We start from the raw sequence: 26,238 nt of genomic DNA, 5'->3' as shown, positions 1-26,238 counted from the left end.
GACAGCCCTGGCTTCTCTTTTGCTCAGTCCCACCCATCTCATTGCTTTTGCTTTGTCCTCTATGAGTTATTCTCCCAGCTTCTGCTATTTCTAACATGATTCTGCTTCCTAAAGAAAATGTTTTCTGCARTGTTCCACATCAGAGCCTGAATTATGGCTGAATATTCCATTCATAAATGGGCTGAGGGAAAGCAGTCTGACTCTGCAGCAAAAGAGCAGATGTGGTAGGATAATGGACTTCAAAGGGAATGATCTGGTATGGGTATACTTCATCCCTTCAAGAYAGGCACATGCCAGTTGGATTTCACTCAAAGAGACCAGCCATGGGAGATCTGATCCTYTTCCTAATACCCACTTTCAGCTTCTCTTCCCCCAGTGAATGAGTGGGAGAGATATAAGACAGATCAGAAACTCTTAGTGTGGCATTGACTGGAAGTTGTCATTGAGCAGAAAGGTGACCTTGATTTATAGTGTTTTGAAGGTGTCCCTGCAGTATCTTTTAAAATATGTATACACATTTTAGGAGGAAGAGCACAGACTGATATAATAGTCCATGACTTAAAATAAGATTAAGGTCCTTGCATTCATGTTGTTGGTATTCCATGTAGATGCAACATGGACCACAGCTTAATAACACGGCTCCTACCAACCATAACTGCATTGAAAAAAATATACTGACAGTAAGACTTGGAGTTTTGTTTTTCTGTTTGTGTTGCAACCATGATGTTAGCAAACATCATATTTTGCCATTGGCACTCGGTGCAGACACAAACATCTCACCTGGGCTGGGTGATGTAAAAACCAGGTCAGGGGCTAGTGACTCTATCTCTTTCTTGGTTAGTCGGATGACTCTGTTGGAGACGACCTGCTGCACTGAATCCAGCTGGCTGAAGTCAGGCACAGAGATAGCAAAATCTGGGAGGAAGGAAATAGTCTGCAGCTCTGTGAGGTCGGCATTCCCGATTCCAATGCCGAAGGGCACCGTGCCGCTCGTCTTCAGGACCACTGAGGGCCTCCTCACRTCATCCTGGGAGCGGTCAGCCGTCAGCAGAATCAGGAACTGAGGGACGCCCTCGGCTATCCTGCTCCCACTTGACACGGTGAACACGTTCTTGATGAGATAGTCCAGGGCTGCTCCTGTGTTCAGAGGAGACCCTCCCATAACCGTCAGCGCCTGAACGGCATTGATTAAATCTGCTTTGTCTTCGTAGGCGTCAAGTAAGAATTCAGGTCTTATGACGTTGCTGTACTGCACGACGGCAACACGGATCTTGTCAGGGCCAATATCCAGGCTTTCGATAACTCTTTGAACGAAGGTCTTCAGCAGAGGGAAACCTCTTCTGACACTGTCCGAGCCATCGATTAGAAACACCACATCCTTCTTCTCACCTCTCTCCACTACTGTTTGAGACAATTAAGGGGAAGGGGAGGGAATAAGTGAGATTCTCTTATGAAGTGATTATTATTCTGTGAACAAAATGAACCACAGGAATGCGAAAGTGTCGGGAGGGGAGAGTGATGTGTCAGAAGGGATGGTTCAGTTCCTTTGCAATAGGGTGTCCCTGGTGGGCAGAGGGGTGGAAGCKGGTGGCAACCACAGTGCAACATGTGTTGTGTCTTACCAACTAAGTCACAGAATCATAGACTCATAGGAAATAGGGTGCAAAGGGTCTGCAGATGCCACCCCCTACCCTGAGTTATCTGCTCCAATGGGGGCTGGAAAGCTGCCATGTGGCTTTGGAAAACGCAACAGCAACCTGTGACATTAGGGGTCACTTGTTCCCAGAGAAAACTGAGTTTCTAAAGAAAACGACTTCATATGATTACYTCAGATGAGGTGCTCAGAGAGCGCTGATGAAGAAAAGCTTTTTGGGGGGGATTGCTGAACTTAGAAGTAATCCTGCACACACTCAGACAAAATAAGAATTTGCTGAAAGGCATATCCAATTGAAAATGCTAAAATGCTTTTCTAAAATGCCAAATGATGTTCATACCTACTATTTTTTGGTGCTTGAAGTTATTTTTTTTTAATCACAAACATCCTTGAACAACTGAAAAGGGTGAAACATCAAAGATCTGAAAAACGTTGATGAGTTCTGCTATGGACTAATGAAATAATGAAACTTTGGCTCAGCTAAGCAGAAAATGTCACTGCCTTTCAGRCACAGGAACTGAGCAATTGTATCCCCAAATGTGCCAATGGCTCGTTAATAACGGGGTGAGTGGGACAAGCAGATGCTGATTTTTCTCTCTGAAGAGAATCTTCAATATCTGATCATGAATACTAAAAAAATAAGAAACAAACAAGGCTATGGAAGAATAACAAGACTTTGGATCAAGTTTATTACTTAAGAGGAATGTTGGAAACTTGGTGGGACAAYGCATAGGACTGGAATATTAGAGCTCATTCAGCAAGTACAGAGAGCAAGAAATRGGGGCAGATAACTACTTAGTGCATCCTAGTTTTGTATGCTTRCACCAAAGCTCAGTAGTAGAGGAAGGCTGTCCTGCCAAAAGTCTCTGCACTATCTTTATAGTGGATAAAGGAGAAAATATGGGTGCTCTCRTATGGTGGCTCTCCTTCAGCCAGGAATACCAGGGAAAATAGGTGGATGCAGCTGCCTGTGAGCTATTAGCAGAATCATTTACAGTACTTGGTGGTCAAAAGGATTTTAACCTCTCCCTAGTCTGCTGGGAAAGGAAGGTAGGAAAATACAGGCTTCTTAAAAAAAACTCTTGGGAAATAATAATAATAATTCTTTTAACATAGGAAGTGTGGAAAGGGGCAGGAAAACTTTCTACTTTTGATTCTATCCAGAGGGAAGCACAAACTGGGAATCTGAAAGTAAGAGGCACATCAGTAAAAAATCACCAGGAAAGTTCATGACCTTTAGGAAGAAAAGTAAAATATATATTAAAAACAAACAAACAAAAAAAGCTTTAAGAAAGAAGATAGACTTCAATAAACTGAGTTGGAAAGTAAAACTTCATGGGGGAGAAAAAAGGCAGTAAGGAAAGCTAGCTACTCCCCTAAAAAATGATGTGATTCAGGAATTCTTCATTGGTGTTAAACAAGAGAAGTCACATAAGTGTAAACAGTGTCAATTTGCTACGCACTAGTATGGTAATTCAGAATTGCCAAAGGCACAAAATGAGATCCCTGTAAGCAGGGAGTGCATACAGAAACAGGAATTTGTTCTGTAAATATGTGTGTAGTAAAAGGAAGACCAAAAATAGAATTGGTTTGCGCTACTCTGAAAGCTCTTGATATACGATGCCAAGAAGGGAAAAATTTTTAAGGCTTTTTTTTTTTTTTTTTTTTTGCATCCACGTCCTGTAAAAAAAATAGTAAGCAGATGGCTGGCAAAATTTAAAAATTTAATCCAGCTACAAAGGGATATGGTTTCTGTCTCATGTAGGAAAATATCAGATGAGGAATATTTTGAATTTAAGTATAAGCTGTTTTCAAATGATTTGGGCCTGATAGACTTCAGGCTACGATACTGATAGAGTCGTAACGCTCCCCAGACTAGTTGGCAATTACCTTTGAGAATTTACAGGCTGGATGAGGTACAAGACTGGCAAAAAGTAAACATACTGCCCATCTTTAAAGATGCAGGAAAATAGATGCTACAAAGTATAAACAAGTCAGATAAAGTTCAGTTACCATTGAAACGGACACAAAATATTGAACAGTTTGATGTCACCTAGAAGAAAACAGGATGAATAGCAGTCAGGAGAAGTTTGCCAAGGATAAAGCAGGTGGCTTTTTAAGAGTGAAGTAGTAGCTGTCACTTTTTTTTTGTTATTGTCTTTCCTGGCAGTCTCATAAGGATTCAAAGTCGTCTTGATGCAATGGAGAAATGGGCTGAAAAACTAGGATGCAGTTGAACAGCACCAATTGCATTTGTTAGAAATAACCAGCYGTGCAAATACTGGCTAGGGAGCAGCTCCACAGAGAAAGGATGGAGTAAGAGAGAACTGCGAGCGTAGGACAACATCGTTATGCTCCAGTCGCCTGGAGCATGCTGATCTTGAAGAGACAAGGGTGAGGAGAGCTCTAGAAAGCCTATAAGACCTACAAGGAAAGACCAAATGAGCTGGGTACCCAGCTAGGGACACGAGGCCTGAGCAAAGACATGCCCACAATCGTTAAGTAAACTGCYGCACAAAAGAAGGGAGCTGAGCTGAGTCCTCATTGGGATGGAAGAGAAGCAGGAGGTTTAAATTGTGACGAGGAAGGTAGAGGTTTGATGCTGTGGAAAGCTATCTGTTGATAAGAATAATAAAGCAGTTGAGCCACCTTGATTAGGGAGGCTGAGGAAAGCTCCTCTGGAAGATTTCGGAACAGATTACACAAGTACCAACCAGTTCTGGTCAAGCAGATCCTGTCTATGTATACACTGGGTATGTGGGTATATAGTAGATGGCCACMTAAAATCACTTCCAGCCCTATTTCTTTATGTTTCTATGATTCTAAGTCCATCTGCCCAGAACTTTGATGGAGAGATGAAGTGGAAGACATAAAGCTTTTTCCTTGTTTCCAACTGCTGTTGGAAGACAGATTAATTGCCAAATTAGGGCTGCCTCTGGGAAAATGCACAGCTGGATGTACATAATTTCCAGTACCATGGTGTCGATTTATGATTGTGGTTGTATGCTACTTTTTATTTATGTTCTTTAGTTAATCCATGTTCATCTATTTGTAGATCATAGTTTGTAACTCAGTTATGAGCATCTAATCTATTGGTTAGTGCATAAAATGTAGAAACTGCAGTCATATCACCTAAGAAATAAGAGTGAATCCTGATGCTGAGCAGTGGAATCGCACTGATTCTGCAGTGCTCCCATCCACTTCTCTTTTCCTTCTGTCCCACCTCTCCTCCTCTTCAAATGGTAAGAGGAATGGAGATAAGCCTTAACTTGTTGCTTCTAGCCCTTGTCCAGCAAAGYATGTACATTTATGCAAGATCTCTGGGGCAAAGACTCTCCACTACTCCCTGTTTGTACCRTATTTTACACACTGGTAATGTCATGTAATACAGCTTTTGCAGCTGTACAAAAGGCTTTTTCCTCTGATAGAGCTACTCATCTTTAAAAATCAGCTTCTACTTCAATGCCYTACTGGATCAGGATCCGATCAGAGAAAAATCCAAGTGCAATAGCAGTTTCTCTATAACCATTTTAAGCATCACTGGGCTCAGTTGCCACATTTCCTGAAGTGAATGGGGCATGTAAGTGATGCTCTCCGAAAGGTGGAAACGCAARGAAACCCTGGGTCCCTGTACCTGTTGGCTGAAGCTGGATAGTTTTCAACAGGTTCACTATGTTTGGCTGAAGCTCTGAAATCCTAGGGAGGGAGTCGACGCTCAGAATGAATTGCGGGGCATAAACTATCCTTTCCAGCTCTGYGGGGTCTGCGTTTTTGGCTTTGATAGCGAAGGTCACAACTCCGGCTTGCTTCAGCGTGTCTGATGGTTGTTCCACATCATCGGTTGATCTTCCAGCAACAAGTAGCACCAAAAACTGAGGAACCCCTTCTTCAATCCTGCTTCCAGCTTCTTTGACAAACAGCCTTCGTATAACTTCATCTAGCGCGGCACCAATGTTCAGTTGCTTCCCAGTTTTTATCTTCATCCGCTTCACTTTCAGAAGCATTTCTTGCTTAGATGGGAGTTCAGCAAAGTCAAATTCGACTTGGATGGTGTCACTGAATTGAGCTACAGCTACTCGAGTGGCATCGGGACCCACATTCAGGTCAGAAATAACTTTGTGCACAAAGTCCCGGACGGCAGGAAAACTACCCAAGAGGTTTGCTGACCCATCAATCAGGAATAAAATATCTTTCTTGCTTTCTAGAATAAATTCACAAATGAAAAGAGGGGAAGAAAAGATATGAAGACATTTCTCCTCTAAAATGTTATCCTAGCAACTTCTCCAAAAATTAGCTGTGTCAATAAGCAAAGCAAGTGATTTTCATTTACTGCAGCACTCAAAGGCTAAAGGACTMAACAGTAACTCTGACTTGCTTATTCACGGAAGAAAGGAAAACATGGACAMTTCTCCTTAGACCGAGCAAATTCAGACACCAGAATCTCGTATCRTGTATCATATTGCATCGTATTGCATGATATCAATCACATCGTGAACTGGTTATTTCAGAATAGGCCAGTGAATTTTCCGTTCTAACATTCTGCTGRTACATGCATACGGGCATGCAACACACAAACAGTGGAGGGCTCCCCCCCTCCCCTCTTAAGGTCTCAACAGATAACGAATAGACATTAATTCACACATATATAGACTATTTTCTGGATTCTGTTAAAATGATTTTCTCAGTTGCGTAACAAAGTAATCAAATCTAGAGATGACTCCTGACTGGCAGGAGAAAAATCCTTTTACCTGTTCTGCTCGATGCCCTTGTGATTTCATTGAATGTCCGAGGCAAAATCAAGTACTTTATGTCTTTGTCTTTTAATATCTTATTAGTCTGAATGATCTCCTTTCCATCACGGCTAAACAATCATGGCTTCATGTGCACACAGCCACAACAAAAGAATTAGTGATCAAGTACCTGCTTGTTGGCAAGTTTTACTCCTTTGATGTTAGAGGCTAACTTTATATACTTGGAGTCAAATTTGACTTCCATGACAGTCCAACACTATCACCTGTACAAAGTGGCTCTGGGGAAGGATTTGACCACTTGCACCTGGTTAGACCTTTGCTCCTCTGTGCTCTTTGGCACTCCTTTAATCTTTTCACTGCGCTCCTTGTGGCCAAAAGCAACCGCTCGCTGTGCCTGAGCTAGTACGGACAACGCGTTTACAGGCTGTGAAAGGATTCCAAGTTGTAGGAACAGAAAAGGAACGTGCGAATAAGCGTGACTGGTGGTCACAGACTCACTCTGATCCCGACCTGCCAAAGGGCTATCAAAAATTGTGCTATCTTTTAAGCATGCTAGCAGTGACTTCAGCAATGTAAGAGCTGACTGTGTCAAGCCACATATTTCAGGTTAAGCACGACCTTGTATGTGCCAATGGCTCAGGGCCTTGGGCTAACATGAAGCTGTATGTTGGGAACAAACAGTCAAGTGAAACATGATTAACTTAATGCAGTCAACATGAAGGAAGGTTGTTATTACCTGTTGGGGCGAGTGGAACCTCTTCCACACCTCCACTAACATAGGTTGTAATAGGTTTATTTAATTCCTGGGGTAAAGCTGCCAGAGAACTGAAATCATCCATAAAATATACCATTCTTGGATTAAATGCAATCTGTTCAAGCTCTGCCTTATCCGCATTCCTAACTCCAACAGCAAAAGTCAGCACTCCGGCCCGAGCTAAGTCATTGGAAACTTGCAAGAAGGGATCAGCAGAGCTCCCTGCTGTAACCAGGACTAGGACCTGCGGCACTTGTTCRTTTATTCTGCTCCCACCAGCTTCAGTGAAGTGATTCGAAAGCACAAAGTTCAGTGCAGAGCCAGTGTTCAGCACTGACCCCCCCATGGGCCTCAGCTGCCCCAAGCGTTGAATTATGTCTGATTTGGTTTGGTATGAGTACAAAAAGAACTCCGTTTTAGGAGTGTCGCTAAATTGCACTAAGCCAACTTGTATTTTGTCGCTTCCGACATCAAGGTAGTTAACTAGGGTCATAACAAAGTCACGCACAAAGGGGAAGTTGGTATTTCCAACGTTGAGTGATCCATCCAAAAGAAAGATGATATCCCGTTTGGTTACTTGAACTGCAGTAGAGCACAGAAAATAACATGAGACATCACAGAAAACAAAACAGAAATTTTTCATGTGTGCATACAGTTTACACCGTACACACATGTACACCTTGTTAGAAGGGAAGGGGAGAGAAAGAGAAGGGGAAGAATGTGATTAACAGAGAAAGAGCAAGGATGTTGTTGGAAATTCCTGAACTTGGGGCACTCGTGTTGAGAAAGGGGTTTAAATGGCACGTTCTAGTAATAGGGCTGAGCCTCTTTTRTGGTAGATATTTTCAGTGGCTTCTRATACCAYAGTTGCATATCCTGGGCCAGATACTTAGCTGACGTAAAGCAGCTTCRTTTAGTTTGGTGGGAGCAACACTAAATTATGCCCTGCTTATCCGTAAGTCACTGCAAATTTGCGCTGGGCTTTCCACCAAAGCTTTAGGGAGCATTTCAGCTCTCTTGTACGCAAAGCGTTGTGGCAATGCTGTCACTCGTTACTGAGCCATCCCTCCGTGCAAGAGGATGCCCTCAAGTGTCCCCAAACGTGGTGAACCGTGTCCTGCCCTGAACCGCGGTGATTTCTGCAGTCACTCTGCTCCTGCACAGTGCAGCTGAGAGCGAACCGATCCACAGTGCACAGCTAGGCTTCACTTGCCATAGAAGAGCACTTCTGCTAAGTAACCTCCTTTTTGAGTGGTTATTTAAAATGGCCTTTACTGATAGGTTTTAAAAAGTTGGTCCTGGTGAGGCTGCAGTGGCTGCCTGAGGTGCCTGACTTTTTGATAGCTGCCTGACTTTTAGATGTCTGCATGTGATGCAGAAAACGGTTTTGATGTCTGCAGTCGCAGGCATGCGCTTTGCTAGCAGGGGCTGCAGAAGGGGTGGGAGAAATGTCCCATTTTTGGCACTAACTAGTCAGCTAGCTCTTGGCTCTTTCTTCAGGGCCAAGTTCTTCCCAGGCAATGTCCTAGCACCAGAGGTCTGAGACTTAGATCTGCAACATCAGCTCAGAGGTGCTGCAGGATCCTCCCTACGCTTTTTGCTCTAAATACATCATGTCAGGATGACAGATCAAAGACCTGAAAAAATTGAAGCGAGACCTCAGAGAGCTGATGTCTGTAGAAGAGCTTTGGGGTGAATCTTGGACAAATGTCGGAGGTGTGGGAGCAGAAACCTGGGTGGTGGGTTCAAAGGCTGGACATGCGGTCTGAGGTATGTGATACCTTGCATAGGTGTGTAGCGCATTTAGATATCTGCCCGGACAGCCTGGTACAGGCTCTTCTGGAGTATCATGGGGATATCTTCCTCCACATACAAGTAAGCTATCTGAGAATACTTACACCCATTGCTAATGCTGTTCAATGTCTTCCCATTTAAAAAGTTCACCTGTGGATCGGTGGGGATACTGATGGATCTCTCTAGCTTATCTTCTCCCTGTGAGCTTACTGTCCTAGCACCAATATATTAAAAATAAAGGGGAGAAATGGGCAATTTGGTGTACAGTGATTTCTATCGATTTCACAGATTGTCTTGGCCTTCTATATGTTTAATTTCTCCCAGAGGAACAGCATTCAAGGCTTAGGGTGAGATAATACCCTTATATAATCCAGCTGAAGTGCAGCTAGCCGCCCAGGATGCGAATCAGTTATGTTATTAAACCTGGTCTGTTTATGGTGTGGGATATGTTTACTTGCTTACTATGTAGATGTATAGCTATGAGTACAGTAGAGCACAGAACTGCAGAAAAAGAGAAGCTGCATGTATAAGCTTTAAAGAACATGGAAGTTTAGGAACATTTTTAATTTGCATTGGGAAATAAAAATGCCAGGTTTGATATATAGCCATGCAAAACTGTATTAGCAGGAAACACATTTTGAAAAAAGCTTATGGAATGATAAGCCCGTGATATTCATCTTAATTAAGGACAAGTACTGGCAAATTGATTTTAAAATGTCAGCTCTTCATGAAGATTAGTCATTGGTTTTTACTTTTTAAGGACCCTTTCAAAAAAACTCAAGTTCTTTGCACTGTGGTTTATAATTTTAAATTACTTGGAGAAACAGTAAAAACAACATGGACGTGGTTCGACACCCACTTAAGCCTATGGGAATCTCACTGTTGACCTGGAAGAAGTCCTGTTTTTCTGATGTTCATATGCCATGGGACAGGAATGCAAGGTTAATATATGATCTGGCACAACAAGAATCCAACCTTGAGCATTTCTATTGGGGAGAAATCCTGAAAAATTTAGTATAAAATCTGTATACAGATAAAACACCTCTTAAAATACAAGGAAAAGTACTTCAAAAGACATTACTCTAGTTATTGGATTGCTTCCAAAGTCTCCTGATGTCAGTGGAAAGACAAAGTAAAAAGAATCCGCTGGCTTCACAGGGCTTTGGATCATCTTCTAAACAGATTAAGTTAAAATCAACATTGCAATAGTCTCATGTGCCTCTTACGGCTTGAGCTGAGTGATGAGAAGAAAACTGTAAATATGTTTTTAAAGAGTAAATCTAAGTCCAATAGCATCAGACTAACTTTCTCTGACCATCTAAACAACCAAATCTTATTTTCTTTACATTCAGAAGAAGTATTTAAGTTTTCATGAGCAAATATCCATTACAGATGGTTTTCATACTGTCTAAGATACCTTAACATTCACAGTGTGCCCTGTTGATAGGTAACAAAAATCTCAAACGAGAGAAAATCTTCAGCAAATGATTTGAGTATCTAACTAGTAAGGCATATCTTTCATGTCCAAGCTCTGAAGGCTGGTGATGCACGTGGCATGGGACAAAATCTCAAAGGAAGGAATGACAAAATTATAATAAGAAACACTAAAAAGTATCAATCTGTTCATGCACATTTTGCAAATGAAAGACACGACACTTAGCTATGCTGAGACATGTACTTCTTGCTTTTTTCCTGTTCTCTCTACACGTCAGAATAAGAGCTGACAAATGCTTCAGCTCTATCCCTTTGCTCAGAGCAAGGTAATTAATTACCTGGTGGCGGTTCTTGGATAATCATTCCTCCAGATAGTGTCCGTATAGGTGACAGTACTTCAGGAAGAATGGCTTGCATGAACTGCAGGCGGAAGTCGTTTGGGTTGAATACAAAATCTCTCTCGTGGGCAATTTCTTGCAGTTCTGCCATGTCTGCGTTTCTCGACCCAATGGCAAGGATCACTATCCTGTTCCTTTTCATCTCCGCTGCGGCTTGGTCAACGGCATCCCTAGACTTACCACCAGTGATGAGCACCAACATGGGAAGTACCCCTTCCTCCATCCTGCACCCGGCAGCGCTAGTGAAGAAGTTGGTCCTGACAAAGTCCAGCGCAGACCCTGTATTGAGTGCCGTGCCACCCATGAGCTTCATTCTCCTCACATTAGCCATCACATCCTTTCTGTTCTGGTGGGTGTTAAAATAAAACTCTGGCTTTACAGTGTCTGCGTACTGCGCCACCGCTACTTGAATCAGGTCGGGTCCAACCTCCAGCCTTTGGACGATTTTGGCAACGAAATCACGAATGGCATTAAAGGGGGCAGTCCCCAAAGCTGTTGAGCCATCTATCAGGAAGACTATATCCTTCTTGTTCACTTCAATAACTGCAAGCAACAATATACACACAGAAACATAATGTTAGTGGAGGCCCTTACTAAACTCCATGCATCAGTACTTCATCAACAGTCCAGCAACATTTAGGACTCCTTGTTTGCCTGAAGTACCGTTACTTTCAACACCTTTATAAGGGGTGGTTCAATTCAGCACCATGAATCTCACTTCCCTCCTAGGAGTCTCATTTCGAAACAAAATTATTTTTCAGGCTCTAGCACAGGGGTAATATGAAATCTGATTAAATGTTTTGCCTTTCTAAAACAGGCAAGTTGCAAAAATTACATTGATTACAAAGCAAAATAAAACATCACATTTCAGAGTACAGTTTAAAATGCATGTGGATGTCAAAACAAAAAGCAAAGGCAAAATATTGCACTCAAATGAACATTCGAATGAGCAGGTGATGCTCCTCTGTCTACAGTGGAGCCATGTTAATTTTGCCCAAGGGTGACTTGGTCTTGAGAGTTATAGGTTCACAAGAGCAATTACAGAAGTAAAGAAGAGTCACAATGTATTCAACATACCTGGACTTTGGTTCTTCACATCCTATATTTGATTCCTTATCTAACAGAAACAAGTTACGATTTTTCTTGGCACACCCAGCCCAGCCATGGAAGAGCTGAATTATGTTCTGGTTGCCATATCTTTAACAAAAGTGGTCCCCTAGGTTGTAATCTCTGAAACTTATTGACGATGGCATAGGACGCAGAAAGAGCACAACTAGGTCTCCAGGTCCCTGGCCAAGTTTGGAGGAAGATAGYTCAGGAGAAAAATGTGTTGTGTGGCGCTGGAACCAACACACTATCATATATAATTCAACAAACGTGCATAACACAACAGTAAATATTAACAAGACTAATGCTCATTATGATAAAAAACATTACATGGGATCATTATGGGAGATAATCTTAACACCATTCTTTAAATAGCCCACATTTATTCTTTGGAACAGTGAGCCACAGCCAATATTGTGAAGAAGCTCAGTCACAGTATCATCTACCCAGTTTCATGCTGTTGGAGCAGAAAAGGAAACCTTGCAGTGTTTCTGGTTTATGTTGGAGYAGACCCTAGTTTGAGGTCCACACACTTAAAGAACATTTTCTGTTTAACACCACTGACTTCAAGCGAGCTCTGAAAATATACAGTGATGGAAAATGTGGCCAAAATCAGGAAAAAACTATGATTAAGATAATTTTGTTAACAGAGTTTTTACCARGACCAGTAAATGGTGTATTTTTACAACATTACTAAGTAGAAAATTTAGGATGAWCTTCTTTACCCAAAGAGAAATGGATGGAGAAAGACATTTGTTCATGATTTTCACTTCTACCTTTTCTCAAGCCTCTTAAGCTCAATTTCTCTGGATGAAATTAAAACAGCAAATGTAAGGCAACTGCAGCAGAAAGCTTGGGAGTATTTTTACCAAGGTTGTCTTCACCTTGGATGACCAGAATACTCAAAAGCTACTAGTGGCTTTGAACATCCTCCAATTAGATAGCCCATCTAATAGCTCCTGAGATCAGGCCAATATCCAAGGTAGAAGGTCCTTCACCTAGCAAGTCACAGCTCTGCCCGGTGCACAGATGTGGAGCGTGGGAAAGGGAGACCTAGAAGCAATGGCATCTCACACAGCTCATGGCGAGTAGCAGCGAATACCCTCCRTCGGGCCGCGGGTGGAAAAGTGCAGCCCATTAGCCCGACAGAGCTTCTCTGCRTGGATGCTGTTTACTTTGGATTTGAACAAAGAACAAAGATTTGGCTTCAGTTCWCTCTTGGACAGTTGCCAGCTGGCCACAAAATGCAGTGCTCGCAAGAGCCAACTTTTGCCTGGGGAGGCCGGTCTCCCGTAGGTTTCTAATTACTGGCCGGTGCAATAGGATTAGGCCACCCCAAGGAGTGATTTAGAGCTGGAGTCAACGTCTGCAACTCGGTTTCCCCCTCTCCCCAAGTCTGTAAAGAGAGAGCCTTGAGAGACCTGCCTCGGCAGGCCCGCGCGCGTCTCTGCAAAAAAATGCCCCTCAGAGACTCCCGCTGGAAACTGTTTGAGCGAGGGCTGTGTCAGGACTGTCAAAATTTGCAACGCTGGAAAGCGGCCCGGTGTTGTGCCGTTAGACGCGAGGTTATAGGAGCTCGCACAAAGAGCCTGAGAGCTCCTCTTGTCTCTGCGACAGGGCATTCCCTGAGCCACAGCCTCGCTCTATCTGCCAGGGGCTTGGAGTAAAAGAGTGTTTATTGCCTAGGCAGTCAAAATAGAGCTACTCGCGCAGCAACAAGGATTTGTTTAAACTAACCCACTTGACACAGCCAGGAGATTTCCAATTTTCATCCTCCCCAGTCAGGTTTTTTGCCTCATCAATTACTCTGAGGAGAGAGCTGAACACAGGAAACTTTCCAAAGGGTAACAACGCCTGCAATCCCTGCTTTGTATCATCCAGAAAAGAAGTCCAAAAGCGCTTCCATAGCTTGTCAGCAGCTAGATACCCAAAAATGGAGACCCTAGAAATTTTTGACTTTATATAGAAGTTTGTGGGAAGCATCAAAAGAACTTTGCAAAGACACGGGAGGCCAAGAAGGAATAACTCTCTCTTAGAAATTATGCTTGCAGCTGTCAAATTCTGCATTATATTTCCTTAAAGAAGAGGAATGCAAGAACAGAAACCAAAACCCAGAGGCAAAAAATAACCCACGGTGCTAATTTCAATGGACACAATTAAAGCAAAAACATTTGGGGAAGGCTGCAGGCATCTCTTASTGGCTGATACAGAGTCTGGTGAAGCTGATGGCTCCCAGGAATTTTAAAGGATTTTGGATCAAAGCATTATCTTTGACTCCAGAAATTGCTGTGTTTCCTAGGGAGTGGATGTCTGAGGGGATCTCCTTYGATTCCAGCCCTGAATAGCTTCCCTTCTCATCACCGGTGCCTCAACTATTTTTATGTGAGGCATCTAAGCTAAGCTAATCGTCCAGGGTTCTCCAAGAGCTAAAGGAGAGCGGGGAGGCCAAGAGGCCTTTTTAGCTAGCTATTCATCCCAAAAAGGTGAGTGTGCAGCAGAAGGGCTTCTGCCTTCTGCATTGCACGGGAATGTTTGGCATCTCGATGGGCTGAGCCCTTCTGGGCTGCACTGATTTGTCTCAGCTCTGTGCTTTACACTGCAAATATCATTTGGGCATTTCCATGGACATTAGGCAAGGGAAATACCCTAAAACTCCTTTGAATATACTGACTTTGTGTTCTATATTTAGGAGCTACAACTACATGAGGTTATGCAGGCTGATGCTATTGTAGTGCCTTCTACAAACATGCTGGTGGTGTGAATGAAAAATATCCGAGCACAGAGGGAACAAAATGTACCAACATTTTCCATCTCGCTAATCTCTGATTAAATAATTGAGAAGAAATGCATTTCAATTTTAAAAACTCAAAACATTGGAAATAATTCTGAACTAAAGATCCCCASCCTTTCTTCCCCTCTGCAAATGCCCCAGCTGTTAAAGTCCGTGGGGCAGAAAAAGCTGTTTATTGTTGACTTGCATGGGTCCTGACATGGACACCTTTAGGTAGACACACATACTTCAGCTTATTTAGCTAAATATGGCTCTTGTGGGGTGTCATAAGCAAAAGTTCTTTCTGTACTTTTCCAGAATGATCAGCGCAAGGTTGCAAAACGATCCTTTAAGCCAATTGCTCCCTTTGGTATTAGCCATGGAACAGCTAATATGTTTAGACGTAGATTAGTGAAGACATCTGGGATGTAGTTTACACATCAGGAATTGAACAATATGTACGGAACTCCAAACTGACATTTGGACCCCCAAAAATGTGATTTGTGTTAAGTATGCTGGTAATTACGTGCATGAATTGCAGGCTTGCTCTTCCTAGGGGCCTTTGGAATAGGTCCTGCCTTGCTGTTCATAAAGCTCCCCATCGGTAAATGTAACTTAGCCGTAAAATTAAAGGTGAGAAACTCTTAAATACCCATGCACCCACATAAATCCAGCACATAATACTAGATATTTTTATTCAATAGTATCCAAGTTATTGCAAGTCCAGAAATAATCACAGGGAGGACCTAAGGTGACAGTGATCCAAGTGGAATATCGACACCCACATTTTCGGTTTCTCATGTCAAGCTGCAAACCTATTCAGCTTTGGGACTGAAGAGCAACTTATGTTAGCAAGATATGGATTTTCTTCCGGAAGAACTAAGAGCTGTTTTGCTTTTAAGTTTGACATTACAGGTTTCCAGGTGGAATCGCACCTTTTTTTGCAAGGATAATGCACGGTTTCTACTGGGCAGTTAATTTTACTGTCTTAGTAAGTTGATAACTTTAACTCTTCAAAATAGGGGTCCGTTTTTTATCCCTATGAGCTTTCTCAGCCTGATTTCATACCAAATTCTGGTGACATTGTCCACAGACAGATAACGTAAGCTTACATGACATAAATCTTTTCAGAGCTGAACATGCTGCAGCATTTACCTCCATGGGTGCTTAGATACCACAATAACTATTATATGAGCCTTTTACGTGCTCTGTATGCTTTAAAGCTCCTTGCCATGCCAGTTCTTGATGCAAAACCTTGAGGTTTCCAAAAATGAACACATGGGGCAAACCAGTTTCAGCACATTAGAAGTGTTTGGAGGGGGGAAGGTAGATTATTTCTCCAACACCAGACCAGAGAGATGCATTGCAAAAAAAAAAAAATTTAAAGATTTTTTTTTTTTTAAGCGTGCAAAAGTGCATTCATTTCATCAAAATGCAACAGTCTAGAAAGGCATACATACCTTCGGTAACAATGGTTGGGGCCTCTAACAAAATGAGTCTTTGGGCCACTCCAACAATGTTTGGCAGTAATAATTCTTGAAGCGCGTCAAGGTTACGGATATCCAGGGCAGTAAATGCGAAGCTTCCGTCAGTGGCAATCTGCTGCAGCTCTGCACTGTCAGCATTCAGGACCCCAATGCTAAATGAGAATATACTAGCTTGCTTCACCGCTAACAAGCCCTCTCGGATATCATCACTAGACTCTCCACCACTGATCAGCACTAAAATCTGCGGCACCGCTTCCTCTATCCTGCTGCCTCCCGCCTGGGTGAAGAGGTTCTCCACCACAAACTCCAGTGCTGCACCAGTGTTAGCTTCCTCGCCACCGCGGAAACTAAGCGCCTTCACTGCAGCCAGAACATCCGCTTTTGTGGGGTAGCTGTTCAAAGCGAACTCGGTTCTGGGTTGATCACTATACTGCACCACCCCAATGTGTATCTGCTGAGCTCCAACTCTGAGGCTTTCAATCAAATTTACAAGGAAATCACGTATGGCTTGAAAATTGACACTTCCGATGTTGTTTGATCCGTCAATAAGGAAAATAAGGTCAGCAGACTCTTGAGCTTTAAAAAAAGAAATGCAAAAGGTGAAAGCATTAAAACAAGTGATTACATGCAGTTGTACAGTGTTCTGACATGTTTCTTGGAAAACTAGTAAGAAACACGAAAATGAGAAAACAAAACACATGTTCACTAGGGAGGTGAAATTTGCCTCTTAGTTCTGCATTCTGATTGAATATGAGTTACCAGACCCAGCATCTGCTTCACGAGAGACCGTCACATCCAGACACAACCCGAGCTCATGGCTACAGATACGCCAGAGTCAACTCTTCTGGAATTTGAGCAGAAAATTCTACAAAACATAATTTTGAGGTRTGTAGATCCATCAGTATCCAGTACTGTCTAAATATTTAGGCAGACGTGGAGAGCCAAAAGAAAAAGGCAAATTTTCACCATGAGGATAGTTGGTGAGCACAAAAACATTCATAGAAGGTTTTCCTCATTTTTAACATGAATAGTCTTTTTTCAAAAAATAGCATCCAATAAGGCTCCCAAAACAAGAATAACATGAACATTGAAATATTACTTTCAGCCAGTATTTCCTACATACGTGGAAAGTTTCAGCCTTTCTTTTGCAATTCTGCTGTTTTGCCACTTCAAAGCGGCTTTTCCCACCTTGAGTGATTATTGTTTGAATGTGTTTTTTAGAAATGATTGGAAAGTTTTGGGTTCTTATTCTGTAACTCTATTATTACCTGCTGTCCAGCGTATGCACAAAGGTATGTGTGTGGCAAGGTGACCTACCCATTTGTCAACCCTTGCCATGCAAAACCTGTGTCCATCATTTTGTACGAAGAGGCGTTGATCACCACTAAAGGGGTCTGGTTTGCATTTTTCATGTGGACACTGGATATTCAATCAAGGAATGCAGAATCAGGTTAAAATAGGGTGATGAAACCAGTCATGACACAATTATCCAACCGTTTTGTGGTGCCCATACCCAGATGGTCACAAACAGCTACTGAGAATATGTACACACCAAACAAAACTTGTATGTGCATTAACATGCTTATTGGAGGGAAGCATTATTTTTTTGTTGTGAGACTTACCGAAGCAGACCAAAAATGCCCTGGTGTCTGCTCTTCCTCCTTTTGCTCAAGTAATTACCATCAGCATCACCAAGATTTGTATGCATGCAGGACGGAGGGGAAAAAGCCCCCAAAGCATGCGCAAGCGTGTCCATGCTACACACCTCCTCTATCTTGGCAGCAAACCAAATTGGAGGCAACTTGCAAGTGACTGACAAGTCATGCCTGGAAATGTGGTCTGACTCGCAGCTTTTTTAAGCCATGGGTGAAACCAGTAGCAAAACTGGCACTTACTTTAGAGAAGCCAGGATTTTACCTTGWGGTTTTTTGCTATTAGCCAGTAGGGTCAATCGTTTTTTGGTTATTCTTCTAGAAAATGTTTCKAATAAACATTTTCATGCACCGCAATGCGATCAAAAGATTCAGGAAAAGGCTCTCTAGTCCATCCCCAGCTCCCTGAGCCTGAGTAGACTCAGTTACCAATGTCATTTAAACAACATAAATGCAGTTAAGAATTGCAAAGGGCTCARGGATGGGTTTTTTTTCACTGCTAAATCGAAATTTGTGGAAGTGCTTAAGGTTAGCTTTAACGTGCCAGTCTGGGTTGTGATGTACATGTTCYGCTTAATAATATAAAGCAAAGAAAAAAAAATCTCAAAGTGGTTGCATCCAGCTGTGGTTCAGACACCCTGGCTGTGTTTTTGAGGAAGGAGATTTAACGTGCCGACGGCCACCACCACGGCAGCGTGGCTAGCTCCCACAGAAGAGAGAATGGATACGAAACGGATGCGAGTGTTGGATAATTTGTCATCACCGTAAAAAACCTGATACTTCAGTGCACATTTATGGAACAAGCCAGTGCTGGAAGACAAATAAAAGCATGCTTGTTATACAACTAAGCAAAGAGATGAGACAGACAGATTTGATGTACACATCAGGGCAAACTCAGGGCTGACTTCCACACTTAGGCTAATCAGCTCTGGGGACTGTCACAGACCAACCACCAATACTACGGGATTTTTTTAATTTTTTTTTTTATGTTTTGGCTTGTTTGTGGCATAGCATCCATAGCATGTTTACCCACTTCAGTGCCACATGGAGTTATCAGCTGGATAAACGGCCTCTTAAACTCTTAGGCAAACAGTTATTTGTGTTGTGCCTTGCCCACTACACACTATCTACCAACGTTTAGGACCTGTGACAGTATTTTATGTGCTCCCGTAATACTCTGCAGATTGCCCGTGTAAATCACATAGGGCCAAAACTGCGCTGGCTGGATTAGCTTAAACTTTGTTTCATGAGTGGGGAAGGAAATGCTTGAGACTATCAGTGGAAATGGCTTCAAAATATTCCTTGACTTACATGATGTGAGCATTCGCCCTTAAAGCTTCTAGTGGGATGTCGGCAGCTCAGGACACTTATGGGCTCACTGGTCACCTGTTGGGGTGCCCCAGAGGAGCTCAGCCAGCCACCAAGGACAAATTACCCTTTCATTTTCAGCAGGGAAGCACTTGTGCCCCCCCAGGGTGAAAATGCTGACCACTCGCTGCTGTAGCGCCAGCACGCCAGACATAACATCTGTTTTAGGCCAGCACGGGCAAGGTTTGCTCAGAATTGGTGAATCTTTTGTCAGATCTTTGGGGCAGCTGCTCTCCTTCCCTGTGGTTTTCACGTAATCTGGATAGTTGCCCTGTCAAACACTTTGCACAACGACATACGTGAGCATGGTGTTTCCGTGTCGCTCGGGGTCATGCAGTGACGGGCAGTGCCCAGGAGGATGGACGTGAACGGTTAAGCAGACAGGACAACACAAGGGGATTAATGTCACACCTTGTCACACTGCTATTGCCTCACATCACCCCACCAGCTCTTGACCTTCAGATGGACTCTCAGGAATAAAAAGAAAGGTTTGATCTCTTGGACTTCTGTTCTGAAATGCMACACAGCCACTTCGAAGGCCCTTTGCACCCTGGGAGTTCATAAACAGAGCAGGGATGGAGGAAGACTGGCTTATTTTTTCCAAGCAAATTTGGTTCAGCACAGACCCATGGAAGCCAAAGCGGCTTGTAGAGACATTACGGAAAGGTTCCCACGCTCTGCTATGAGGAAGTCATCAGCTTATAAAGGCAGCATTTAAGTGGCATTGTAAAAGGGATCTGAAGCCACACACCTTCTCTAAGCAGATGAGATGAAAGATTCATGGGTAAGCTCAGAAAAGTGATTTCATGAGGGCAGCTCTCACCCCAGCTGCTCTAAGCAGGTGACTTCTGCTGTCTTTGGCAAAGAACAGGGAACAGGAGACTTTTTGGAGTCACCTTGTGCTGGCAAAGTAACTATGGTCTCCTAAGCCCCTCATGGCAGCTGGAGTGTCTCTGTAATTGCAGGCATTAGCAGCAGCTACATTGCCAAAAATCAAAGGGGCTAGGAGTCTGTGGGGCAACAGCAAGGTCCGGCCCCATCGAGGTACGTGGTTTGGATGATGTGGTTCCCACCAGGTGCGTGGAGTCTTTGCATTGCCCAAACCACATCACCTACATCCCCTGCTGGCCACATGGAGATGTCCTTCCCTGTCTCTCTGCAGCCAGGAGCAACCTCTGTCTCCAGAGGCATCTCCATCAGGGCCTTGCAGAGTTATCATCACGGCCGAAGAGGTTATTTCCTTTCTCTCTGTCCCAGGAGTGGACACGATGGGGCAATTTGGCAACTCTGCGGGCCACCGTGTGATTGAGGGGGTTTGCGCTTGCACCTCCRTGAGACAGGTGCCAAAGGGTGGCCATTAAAGGGCCATTTCCCACCAAAGGGCTCTGCGCTGTCTCCTAACAGCATGACCTTGGGGCTCTGGCAGGGATTGCAGCTCAGTTTGCAGGCAGCGGCCTGCTCTGTCGGTACAAACTCATGGCTGTACRCATCAAACCTTTGTTTTTAGACCTTGGGCTGTCCATCTCAGTCTGCTCCTACACCGGCTTTAGACAGCGCGACGCCAGCAATCCCCATGCTGATTGGAGCTATCAGCATGGCACAGAGCACAGCAGTTGGCCATTACCTGTGATGTCTTTAACCAGTCCTTTGGCCCCAGCCTTTTCTGGAGTCATGGAGGTACGGACACTTGCCACTAAGTCTCCAACTATGCCGTGGAGAGCAGTAAAATTCTCTAGGTTGAAAAGGTGCATATCGAAGGGTTCACTTGCTATTTCCTTTAATTCCCCTTCCACTGCATCCTGAACTCCGATTGCAAACATGTTTACATCGGCCGATTTAAGGACGGATGACGGCAGAGCCACATCATCCTGGGATCGTCCATCCGTTAACACTATAATAACCTGGGCAACGCCATCACTCGCTCTGCTTCCAGCAGCTTTAGTGAGATGCTTCTCGATTAGGTACTCTAATCCTTTTCCGGTCTTGGTGCCTCCCCCCATATAAGGCATATTTGCGATATGGGCCAGCACGTCTTTGGTAGAGTGATACGTATTTAACTGGAACTCTGTGTGGGGGTTTCCGCTGAACTGGACCAGTGCAAAACGAAAATCATTTCCTCCCACATCTAAAGCTTTTACAACATCATACAGAAACTCTCGAACAAGTTGGAAATGTTCCTTTCCAATGCTCCAAGAGGAATCCACTAGAAATATTATATCAGCCACAGCAACGGGTTTGCCAGCTTTAAAAAAACAGATGGGGTTTAGGATTTTCTACAGGTCAGCGCAAGCATTCCTCCGACGGCCTCTTTCGCATCACCAAAGTGCAACTTATATTCCCTTCACCGTCCGGAGCAAAACGAGAAGCGTTGGGGCAACCAGGCAGTGACAAGCTCCGTGAGGCRTCCTCCTGCACCAGATGAGCACTGGCCAGCGCAGGCAGGGGGACRCCAGGGACCGCATGCACCCTGCCCTCCCCGGCGAGGGGAGCCGGCCCCCTGTCCGCCCCGAAAGACGTCCTTGCCCGGCTCCCCTCCCAGATGCTCGGGCCAGAAAAAACACGTCCGCGACCGCACGGGGGAAATTGGGCTTGCTCGGCTTCGAGCACCAAAGTCACCCGTGGCCCGCGGTGCTTTTGCTGGGTCAGTGGTGGTGTCTAAGTAAGGAGGAACCGCTTAGTTCAAGCAGCCTGCGTATTCTACACGTTTTCCTTCCCTGCGACGTACGTTATGGTCCAAAAGAAGCCAATGTGTCCTCCTAAAACCTGGCACAGCCTCCCCGCAGCTCAGCGGTGGCCACGGGGCGGCAGTGCTCTTCTCGTCGCAAAACGCTCTTTCTCTTCCCGCGCTCGTACGCATGCAAGGAGGTCGATACCACCCCGCAAGGGCCCTCCATCAGCCGAGGAYGGAGAAAGCCCGCTGCGGGGACACCTTGGGCGCAAGCCCTCCACCTCCGAAGCCCTAGTCACACGCAGAGCGTCGCCGAACGGCCGCCACCGGCTAGTAACATGCTTGGAAAAGGTAAAACGCGTGGGTTCGCTAAGGCCTGCATAGAAAACGGCCCTCAGCCAACCGGGAGCTGAGGAGCACAAGGTAAATAACAACGAGTCACCGACATGCATATGAAAACCAGACAAGGCAGAGGTTTTTACTGTGACCTAGCAGCATAGTTTACAGAGGAGAGCGGTCCCGTCTTACCTGCTTGCTGCTGCGAATCAACCCAACTAAAGCCTGAGAGGAGGAGGCAGAGCATCACCCCGAAGGGCAAATGTCGGTATTTCCTCATTTTGCTCTTTTATTTTTTGCGTTCTTTTTATACGAGGTTTTTCCCAAGCACCAAATRTGAGACCTAAGGGAAAGAGAGAGAGATAAAGAGATGGTGAGACGAAGTTTTATGAAGCTTTTGTGAAGCTTTGGAAGCGACGCATAAGCTTAGCATGGCCAGATGCCACAGCGGAGCAAGCGTTTCTTTGGAAGAGCAACCATCATCCCACACAGYGGTCATTTAGCCACCTTTGCGGGCTTTYTTTTTGTTTTTTTCTTTTTGCTGACGCCACCTCAGGGTCATACCTAACATAGGAGAGCGGTCAATCTAGATTTCTACCGTAGCGAGGGTACCAGTGGAAATCTCGTTATTCCAGAGCTGCATATTCTGAGTATTTAGGAAAGCATCTTGCAAAAAAAAAAAACAAAAACAAACAAACAAACAAACAAAAAAACTCACAGGGTCCTTCAAGCCTCCAGCCCTGGCTGGGGAATAACCTGCACTAGCTGATCGCACTTTGGCAGGACGCCACAAACAATGTCTTACATGTCGCAGCCAAATTGTAACTTAATGTAATTTTCTTATCTGCGATCCCCCTGGCAAACCTTCTGAAACAACATCTCCTCCAGGAAAGCTGTGTATCTGTTGTCATAGAGATGGCCAATTTATTATTTAATACTTATTTCCAAGCTTACATAGCATAAACTTGTAATGTTTGCTTAACTGAAAAAAATAGCCTCCCCAAAGCAAACGTAGTGATTTAGGGCTTTTTGTTCCCCAGAAGGAGTTCAGTTACTCAAATGAGCCAAAGGCAGTTCAGATATATTAAGCTATTAACCAGGTCATCATCAAAAAAAAAAAAATTTGTTACTAGCCTTGCCAACTCCATCAAGTCAGTGAGTACTACGCAACAGAAGTGAGCATTAGTAGGAAGAATCACGTTTTTTAACAAAGCCTTGGAAGTTGCACAAATGACAATAGCTGGCATAGCGCGAAACAGATCTATAATGAGATCTGGAAATAGATCTGGATTGAAAATTCGGAAATAAACATTTGGGGACATTTGGGAACGAATTCTCTATCTCCCAGAGAATAGTAGAGAGCATGAAACTTCCACTTGGTTGCTATCAATTACTGAAAATTAAAGTTGCATTTGCTTTTCAGCCTCCTCAGGAGAACGAGTCTGTGATAGCTGCTCTTCCAGATGCTTTGAACGGGCTGCGGGGCCTCATTGCTTCTTCCAGCCGTGCTGCTTTTCTCACAGCATTTATTAAAGCCAGATTTATTAAATCTGGCAAATGCCAGCCTGTGCCTGCCCCTCCAGGTTGGTATAACACTAATAAAGCCAGGCGGAGACCCACTTAACAGCCATCCAGAGCCAGCAGCCAGTGCACAGCGTTATTTAAGAGATGACAACGCTTCCCYGTTGCTGGCAACTCTTGGATTAATAAGGGCAACAGCTGTAGCCAGAGATATTACTCTTATTCTTACGCAGACAAAAAAAAATTACGCTTGCTAGCTGACACCCACCTCTGCCCCCCGCTACCGGTGTCCRAGCAAAATTCCCATCGCCGCCAGAAAGCGCAAAACCGCTGCGCTGGACCATRCCCTCACCTGAGCAAAATTACCCGTATACACAAATGTCTGCGGAGCACAGAGCTGAGATTTGCAAAAAGCAATGGGTTGTTGCGACAGTTGCGCACAAAACCCCAGCTGGAGCATCTCTGTGCGAAAGAGGTGTACAGGTAAGAGGGAAAACGGGCTGCTAAAGCATCGTTCTTATGCCTAAACGTGGTCCTCCACGGGAGCACTAGTGTTTCTCTTCTGACGTGCAGGAAATGATATTATCATCCCATTTATTAACTCCTGGCRTCCCATCCCTGAAGCAAACCTCTGCCTCGGTAACAGCTGGGGGAGCCTGGACCATGGAGATAAATCAGTGCGCATCAATCTCTTGCCAGCTAGTAAAGGCAAGGACCAAAGCAAACATTTGGGGTTTTTTGCTTTCAACGCTGAGCAGCTGTGGAGAACCTTACAGGGCTGTTTACAGACCACGAAACTCAGCAGAAGAGAAAAACAACTCTCTCCGGTATTATGAAAGGCACTTAAGCAGTGTTTGCTTAGTGCAGGATGGGCCTGGGCAAGGAGACAGCTGAAACGCGCAGCCCTCGCATCCGCGTTTCGTGCTGTCGTGCACCTTCTTCCGCTCCCCCCTTTTACCAAAAGCACTCGAGGTAAAGGCACATGAAAGGCCCGTGTGTTATCCCAGCTGCTCCCAAACCATCGCAGGGGTAGGAAGGTCGAAGAGCGACCCCGCGGGCCGCTGGCCACAGGCCTTGGGAAGCAGCGGGGGGAGGAAAAAAAGACAAAAAAAAAAAACAAAAAAAAAAACAATGTTTGCATGCACGGCCAGACCCACTTTCAAGGAGTTCAGGGTCCACGTGGGCAAGGCGAACGCAGGGAACAGAGACTCCTATCGCGTGGGCTCTTCCAAATTTGGCAGCAGCTTGAGGGGCTGCTCTGCAAGAAGCCCCTCAGATAAGCTCCTTGCTCTCATTCCAGCGGGGAGCACAGGGAATAGCTGGGGCTGAACCCATCTCTGTTACACCTCGGGCCACGCTTGGCTTTTCCCAAGGGTTTTCCCTCTCCGGCACCAGGTGCGGAAACCACTGGCTATATTTTACATAATTCCATCTCGGCAAAACCAAACAGCTAAGAGTCATGAGTCAGCCCTCAAGATACCATGAGATAAACTTGCATATCGCAGTATATTAAAATAACAATCAATCCTGCATTTGTTTTATTTGTCCTGGCCAACTTAAAAATATGACGTATTTTTCAAACAGTAATAAGTTGGCTGTCCTTCTTTGCCTTCTGTTTCATTTTAGCCTTCAAGAGGCCTCTAGCTCTATTTCCAAGCTTTGTYTGTGACCCCGATAATCATATTTTCAGTCCTATGAAAGCTGAGGTCCTTGCCGATCAGCATGGCTCTAGGAGCAGAGAGAGGACTTTTAACACCACACTTCCCTAAAGCTGCCGTAAAAGCAKAGAAGTCGAAAATATGTTGAATTAGTTACTAAAAAGAGAGGGAGAGAGGTCTTTTGGGGAAGAGGTGGCTTCCTTCATAGATTGACCGATATTTTTGGGGAAAAGACAGGCCTTTAAGCACAGGTGTTCCTTATCAGGTTTTCTCTTTTATCTTCGCACCCCAGCAGCTGGTYCTGCTCTAAGAGCTGGTCCTGGAGCTGCTGGCAGTGTGAAAGGTGTTAGAGATTTGCAAGAAATAGCAAGCAAAGAGGTTATCATCCCAGAAAGGGAGCAAAGATGGCAATGTTTTTGCAGCGGCAATGCACTTGAGATGATTTTTGGTTTGGTAGACTTTGCTGCTGTGGTCTGGTTTGACTGCGTCAACAGTGAGTCTTTGGCTTTGTGGAAGAAATGAGTTTCATGCAATAAATGATGTAATATTTATAATTTGAATGCCTGAGATCAAGTATTGCTTGGCTTATGTAGGTGGTGCAGAAGCAATAAGGCTGCCTAGCTTAGCTCAGCCCTCTGCTTGCTTTGTGGCCCAAAAATGCCATGGTCTGGAGAAGCTGGAGGTGGCACCAGCTTGCAGAAGGTGGAGGCTGAGGATAGGGATGTGAAGTTTTAATAACTTTTTTGCTTTAACTCTTGATCTCAAACTATTGTCTGTGTGCTGCTTTTCCTGTTTTATTTTTTTTTTTATTTTTTTTTTTGGCTTGTTGCTGTTTCTGGTAAGAAGTGAGGAAAAGAGACTTATTGTGCTAGGTGCTGCAAAGAGT

The 26,238-nt window shown here is 44.2% G+C and overlaps 1 protein-coding gene across 8 annotated transcripts in view; it reads right to left on the bottom strand.

The window, feature by feature from the left end:
- The window catches only part of COL6A3 (collagen type VI alpha 3 chain), a 65,072-nt gene that overhangs the window by 33,879 nt on the left and 4,955 nt on the right, over positions 1 to 26,238 (bottom strand). For 3 of the 8 annotated variants that reach the window (XM_085307464.1, XM_085307465.1, XM_085307462.1), the window contains exons 2-8: positions 22,366 to 22,516; positions 20,794 to 21,411; positions 16,123 to 16,725; positions 10,726 to 11,328; positions 7,142 to 7,741; positions 5,289 to 5,855; positions 781 to 1,401 (exon numbers count right to left, since the gene is read on the bottom strand). In XM_085307464.1, the coding sequence (XP_085163590.1) occupies positions 781 to 1,401; positions 5,289 to 5,855; positions 7,142 to 7,741; positions 10,726 to 11,328; positions 16,123 to 16,725; positions 20,794 to 21,411; positions 22,366 to 22,453 (3,700 nt within the window). In that variant the 5' untranslated portion in view covers positions 22,454 to 22,516. The remainder of the gene's footprint in view (positions 1 to 780; positions 1,402 to 5,288; positions 5,856 to 7,141; positions 7,742 to 10,725; positions 11,329 to 16,122; positions 16,726 to 20,793; positions 21,412 to 22,365; positions 22,517 to 26,238) is intronic. The other 5 variants (XM_085307463.1, XM_085307466.1, XM_085307467.1 and 2 more) reach the window with 5 other exon arrangements.

Source organism: Rhea americana, unplaced genomic scaffold (assembly GCF_003343005.1).
Source record: "Rhea americana isolate MKP2758 unplaced genomic scaffold, rheAme1 scaffold_259, whole genome shotgun sequence".
Classification (NCBI taxonomy): domain Eukaryota; kingdom Metazoa; phylum Chordata; class Aves; order Rheiformes; family Rheidae; genus Rhea; species Rhea americana.
The sequence above is the reverse complement of the archived record's forward strand: the minus strand, read 5'-3'. Positions and strand labels throughout refer to the sequence as shown.